The sequence below is a fragment of the Melampsora larici-populina genome (assembly GCF_000204055.1).
Source record: "Melampsora larici-populina 98AG31 unplaced genomic scaffold MELLAscaffold_1, whole genome shotgun sequence".
NCBI classification, from domain to species: domain Eukaryota; kingdom Fungi; phylum Basidiomycota; class Pucciniomycetes; order Pucciniales; family Melampsoraceae; genus Melampsora; species Melampsora laricis-populina.
Genome location: NW_006768765.1, coordinates 3,882,286 through 3,888,650, shown reverse-complemented (window position 1 = coordinate 3,888,650; position 6,365 = coordinate 3,882,286). Strand labels below are relative to the sequence as shown.

Below are 6,365 nucleotides of genomic sequence, written 5' to 3'. Positions count from 1 at the left end.
TTAGCGTACAAATTGGTCAAGTCACGATGAATTCGTGAGGTCCAATTTTAGGACCTCATGAACTCGTTGTGACTTGAGCAATCAGCAACTGAATTAGAGAACAATTTCCATCATATACTCGTAATAGAAGTCTGATTGATCACAAGCCTCATTGAAATTATGTGAGGCTCGACAATAAAGAATCGTTTATTTCGCCTAAACAACATTTCAAAGCGCTTTATGAGCCACTTTTGAAAAGATGGCTTGAAAACCCGGTTAAAACAAGCCTACTAACGACACATCTTTCATGATGACGACCTCGATTCCGCGCCTGGTCCTTATTGAACTAGCGTTCACATAGATGAAATAACCAAAAGTAAAATTAGTAACATGAAATAAAGAAATAGAAAGAAAGAATATATGAATATGGATTGCGCTATTTGGCGCCCGCTTTTGAAAAAACGATGCCCGCTTTTCGAACTGCTTTCAAACCACTTTTGAATTCTAAAGTGATTTCACACACCATTTTATCCTTTTTTTCAAACTCGATTGTCTCGTTTGTTCTAGTTTGTAGTCGACGTCAACATCCCTCAGCCACCTCAATTTCAGCTTCAATTTTAAAAATCAAAGCATGTTAACTTGCTTGATGATGAAGCAATGGTTGTTAGAAACTTTACACGCTGAAACCTGTAGCAGTGTAAAGACTCTAAATGTGCTTTGTTAGGAAACCAACATAAATGGCCAGAACAAAGGTTCTTTCAAGCAGTCATGGATGGTTGTTCAAAATGATACGTAAGAGTTGACTTCAGATATTTTAATGGATGGATGATCAAAGTGGACCTGGCTAAGGGCTTTACTTAGTTTGTGATCAGGAGGAGGTGAGGAGTGAGGTGCGATATCAAGAGAGACGTTGAGGCAATCGAAGGAGACTGACTGAAATGCGAGCTGAGAAAACGGTAAAGTGTAGGTCAGTGCCCGCTTTCCAAATATCATAGCCCGGTTTGGAGTAATTTGGCTGGGGGTACCGACAGGAAAGCGGGCATCGGGAAATTTGAAAGCGGGCGCCAAATAGCGCAATCCTATGAATATATATGATGAGTGTTTGATTCTTTCTTTGAACTCTTGATTGCAAAAATTACATCTGAAGTCATGTTGTGACATGGTGTCACTTCCCGGACGGCATGATGTACAAGATGACTCACATCAGGACATGATTTCTTTGAATCAAAAATCCCTGTTGATGTGTGTTGGTATGAGTCATGTCGGACGCTTTTTGGCTCGGGTATGAATTTTGTTCGCATATGACATGGAAAAATTACATGTGTAACTGATGTGCTGTTTATATGTCGGTATCGTATTCCATTTCACCTACACTTCAAGTTCAGCGAACCGTCATGAGACTTTCTTCACCACGGCTATTCTACCACCTGCCAACATCAAGCACACTACCAAGCAGATGCATCTCTAAGAGTAAGCTCCTAGAACCCCACTAGCCCGTTGATGTACATATCTCACCACCGAAGGTAACATAAAGTATTCTGACAGAGTTATCTTTTTGGTCACGCAGACGGAGCCTCACGATGGTTTTCAGCGCGGCGAGACAGAAATCACACTCGACCCTCATTCTGCTTTGATATTGATGGCGTCTTAAAAAAGGGCTCGTCTGTGTTACCAGAAGCGAAAGAAGCCCTGAAGATCTTGAGCGGTCATAATAACGAGGGTCATAGGTCAGCTCCTTTGATTTGAGATCGAGTGGACTTATATTGTATTTACAAACAAACACTGATATGTATTCGATTGTTTTGTCAGGTTCCCCTTCATATTATGTACCAACGGTGGAGGTCTACATGAGTCCGATCGCTGCCAAAAGTTGACTAATGAGCTCGGCGTTCCCGTCAGCCTTTTCCAATGAAATTGCCCGAGTGATAACATGAAGCACTTATGAACCGATCATCATCAAGCCCTTCAGATCTCTCCAAGGTCACTTATCCAATCACATACCGTATTCAGTCAGTTCGTCCCGCTGTACCATGATAAAGCGATATTGGTAGTAGGTGGCGCGAGTGATCGCTGTCGTAAGATCGCCGAAGCGTAAGCTCAATATTCTCTCCATGACTTCGAATTTAGAAGTGAATTCATGCTCCGTTCTAAATGCCTCCAGATCTCTCCTCTTTGTCATACTATGTCACTCATGATTTTGAAGATGAATTGACGGTCTTGTTTTTCTTCCAGTTACGGTTTCTCCAAGGTATACACTCCCCAAGATTTCCTGCGATGGAATTCAGCAGTATGGCCATTTTACAAACTGTCCGAGCGAGAAATTTCCAAAACAAAGGCAAGTGTCTTATCTGAATATGCTTATAAAATGAGCTTGCCGATGTGTGCTCATACTTTTGAATACCAGCACGAAGATATGTCCAAGATTCCCTTCAGCGCCATATTTGTAAGCATACTTTCAAGTGAAGAGATTGTTGAGCTGTGTACTGTCGTCTGACCTAAGATCAACACGGTGCATGCAGGTCATGCACGATCCTTTTGACTGGGGCTTGGCAACCCAAGTTTCGATCGACCTGTTAACATCGGCAGGCGGGATCATCACAGATCCGATCAAGTTTTCGAAGTGTGGTGATACCTTCCATCATATACCAATTTACTTTTCTAACCCAGACTTTATCTGGGGCAATGAGTTTTCTCGACCACGCTTTGGACAAGGAGCATTTCAGGTAAAATTTCATAGATCTCATTTGTGAGATTGTTACCTGATCATCTGGTCAATTTACGTAGATTGCACTCCGCGAGAACTACCGAAGACTGACCGGCCAGGACCTGAAGGGCTGGGTCGGTGGAAAGCCATCTCGTGAGACATACCAATTTGCCGATCGCTTGCTAAACGATCTTGCCCTCCTGGAGGGTGATGGAGACGACAAGCGAAATGGGAATGTTTATATGATCGGAGACAACCCTGCGTCCGATATACAAGGTGCAAACAATTATGGCTGGAAATCGGTACTTGTACAAACAGGAGTCTTTACTGGGAAAGAGCCCACTGACTCTGAGTTCCCACCTACTGCTGTACAACCCAATGTCTTAGATGCTGTCAAATGGGCATTGATACAAGAGGGATATCGTATCTAGCATATTGGGAAATTTTGCGTATTGCGCACCCAGTGTTCACCTTCGTCACGCCTGCGCGTGTTATCTCTGTAATTGTATCTTTTGATTCTGTTTAATGTTAGGAGTGAAACTATGTGTTTGGTTGAATAAGATGTCCTTTTTGACGGCACCGTTGCTCAGGACTTGGTGCACTAAAACCATATAATCAAATGTGTCTCACACAACTTATTTTCTTATACTTGAGAAGCGTCTTCATGAGTTGTGTAGTTGACATGCTACAATACTGTCATGGACCAAAAGCTGGCTAAGAGAAGAGTGTGGGATATTTGCTTCATGGCAAGATCAATGAAACACGAAATGATGGCCATGGAGAGAGTACATTGGCATCTTTCCAGGAAGTCATCAAGTGATATGAAATCCAAAACATTTTACTCATTTGACACCGTTCACACTCTTCCTTAGTGATGGAGGACAACATACAAAACATGAAAACAAATCTAACCACGTCTAAAAAGAACAAATAACTTATAAATAACAGTTGAGTATGAGATACTTTGACGTTCCCTATTTTTTTGTCCCTTTGACAAGCAATTCCACCCTAAAGATCAACCTGAGGACATGGTTTTGTATCTTTTCACCCACCATAAACAAAAGTAAACGTAAATCTCCGTAAATCTCCCAGCAATGCAGCCTCTACAGGAACCAGTCAGGTATCTTGAGGCACATATTCACTCTACATCGCTATAATACTACTGACAATCCAGAACAGAGAGAGAAAAAACTACTGTGGCTCTGTACCTCTATATATATACTCCGATCCATGGAATTCAATGGTTCTTTGACCGACTCAAGTCAAATGCCACCAATCAATTGATCACATTTTTCAACACTAGTATCTTGCCTTGGCTGGTATGTTACGTAGAAGAAAACCAAAGCATGCCAACGACGCCGTCTATTGAGAAAGATGTCCGAAGCATCTCTTTTCGTGTCTCGTGAGATTAGCAAACGTAGAGAAAGAACTTCCGCAAGTAAGACATCTATTTCCTATTCATCAAATCAAGATTAGAATCAGTTATCATAAGTCGGGGAAGTTGAAACTTTGAAAAGTCAATTAAACGCGACTGACGTTGTTTTTCAACTGGTGTCTTGCCCTGCATGTCATTTTTGGAGCGTCGCGAGCTGCAAAGATCGACTGAGCATTTCGAAGCAAGCATGAGTCAAAATGGACAATTCAGCCCCATGATTTACAGAATGTCAGGACTTGAATTAACATACGAAGATCAGACCTAAAACCAAAGCGTCCCCCCGGTCAGTGGACTGAGTTGGTGATAGTTAGGTGTTGGAAAAGACTTTACCTCGCCCTGCTCCTTCCGTGAACCAGCTTGGATGGAGTGTGATTTTTCGTAGGTGAGTTTTTCAACTTCAAATGACACAAGGTTCAAAAATCAGTACGTGTTGAAGGACATCAATGATACTAATAGGATGACTGACTGAGTTAGGTTGAGAAAAATTATGGGAACGTGTTGTAGCTGATGCTCCAAGATCTTTCGGCGGCAGTGAGGGGGGCAGCGTGCCCCAAGCGCAAAGACTTTGAGTAGCGTGCCCTACGTCTGCGTGTGGACTGACCGTACCAGAGGAAGAAGCTAATATATAGGCATGAAGTGGAATGGAAGTAGTAAATCGAACTAGCTTGTCACAAATTAAACCTGCCATAAACTCTTACTAACCTTTTGAAGATCGTGCAGGGTTGCTCCAGGGTGGAGACGTGAGGTTAGAGCTGGAAGTGAAGCGTATATCGAAATCATTTTCCCCCTTATCACTGGAATCGGGTGTTAAATCTGATTCCTTGTCTAGCTCGCTATCATGAACAGCATTGATCACTTGAAAATGATCCAAGTATGATTTCGGATCAAGAGGGGGAGGATGGCGAGGAGATATTGATGACAGAAGGGGTTTTGAAGTTGTTACAGAGAGAGGTGAAACTGGGTTAAGTAATTTTCGCAATGAAGGGGGTAATCGTTGGTCATATCCATCATGAGGCCGAACGTTGACAAAGGGATTTGTATTTCTGATTTCTTTATCTAGAACGTTATCATGACTGAGTTGAGCATTCGAGATCATAATTCGTCATCAAGATCAACATAAAAGTGACAAGGATCAAGTGAATTGAGGGAAAAAGTTTTGAGCTTTATAAGATTCAGCAATACAATCAGCTGAACTTCAAATGGCACCTCAAAGCCTTTCTTGAACTGAGACAATCTTTGTTTAGGTCCACTTGCTGATTCGATTTATTTGTGACCCGAAAGAGACTTGTGAGTAACTCTGTGGTTCCTTATCTTCAAAGAAATTCGCTTGTCAAATCAAATGATCCGCAGAATCCCCAGCCAAAGACCGACTCTGGGCAAATCGTTCTAAAATTACACCTGCCTTCCGTTCTCGACGCTCGTTGGACATGTACCACCAGCCGGCAAGGTCCGGAACTATGTATTCATGCATGATGATGGCCTGCGAAGAGTCCAAAGGCAGTCCCCTCTCCCCAAGAGAGTTCAAGCAGCCCTGAAGCCTCCATAAGGTTTGAAGAGTTTCTCAAAGGACTATGGGCTGTTGACTGGTCACATTTTGTCAGAGCCTATCGGTAAAAGTTCTGCCAAAACAGTCCCAAGGAATCAAACTCTAATGTTGTAGTCGAATTTTTACAACTCAAGAAACTTCACACGCTGAATTGGGAAGAATCAAGTTCAACGCTTTAGCCTTTATAACCGCTTCGGTAGTGCACTGCCGGAATGGATAAAATTGGAATGCCATTTTAGCTTACTGCTGCCACTGGGCCATTCCTTTGGAACCAGTGAAAACATATTTCTCACATCGTTAGACGGTGCTGGGATGCAAGACTATCCCATCTTACCTCAACAGTTTTTGCAATGGATCACGTATTCCATATGAATACCGCATAGAGGGGTTTCGCTCAGATGAGGTCTGTAAGTTCAAGGGTCAAGCTGCAAGCAGTGTAAATTTAACTTGAGTTGGTAGGACGACCCCGCCCGGAAAATCAGACTCATGCATAGTATGAAAAACTCCCCTGTTATGTAAATATGTATTCCTCCGTTAATGTGAAAGTGGGTATTTCCACAGTGCGAAAGGACCATTGTGACTAATTGTCGGCTATTATGTAAATTCGAAACCAAGATAGAAAGAGAAAAAACAATAAAGAGATAATTTATATTTGATGAATACCTGAACATGCATGTATTATGATTCCGAAGAAGAGGGGC

The 6,365-nt window shown here is 42.3% G+C and overlaps 2 protein-coding genes across 2 annotated transcripts; one reads left to right on the top strand and one right to left on the bottom strand.

The window, feature by feature from the left end:
• Positions 1 to 1,599: 1,599 nt before the first annotated feature.
• On the top strand, positions 1,600 to 3,114 carry MELLADRAFT_32561 (uncharacterized protein; the record flags this gene model as incomplete). The annotated part of the gene is made up of 7 exons (XM_007403789.1): positions 1,600 to 1,706; positions 1,789 to 1,873; positions 1,949 to 2,070; positions 2,212 to 2,320; positions 2,384 to 2,422; positions 2,499 to 2,702; positions 2,764 to 3,114. Coding segments are annotated over 7 exons (1,017 nt in total), but the record flags the coding sequence as incomplete, so codon positions are not given.
• Positions 3,115 to 3,452: 338 nt separating this feature from the next.
• MELLADRAFT_114980 (uncharacterized protein) lies at positions 3,453 to 5,608 on the bottom strand (the record flags this gene model as incomplete). Its single annotated transcript, XM_007403759.1, has 4 exons — positions 3,453 to 4,137; positions 4,220 to 4,285; positions 4,720 to 4,736; positions 4,821 to 5,608. 4 exons carry the CDS (start codon positions 5,212 to 5,214, stop codon positions 3,946 to 3,948), a joined length of 669 nt encoding a protein of 222 aa, XP_007403821.1.
• Between the last annotated feature and the right edge of the window lie 757 nt (positions 5,609 to 6,365).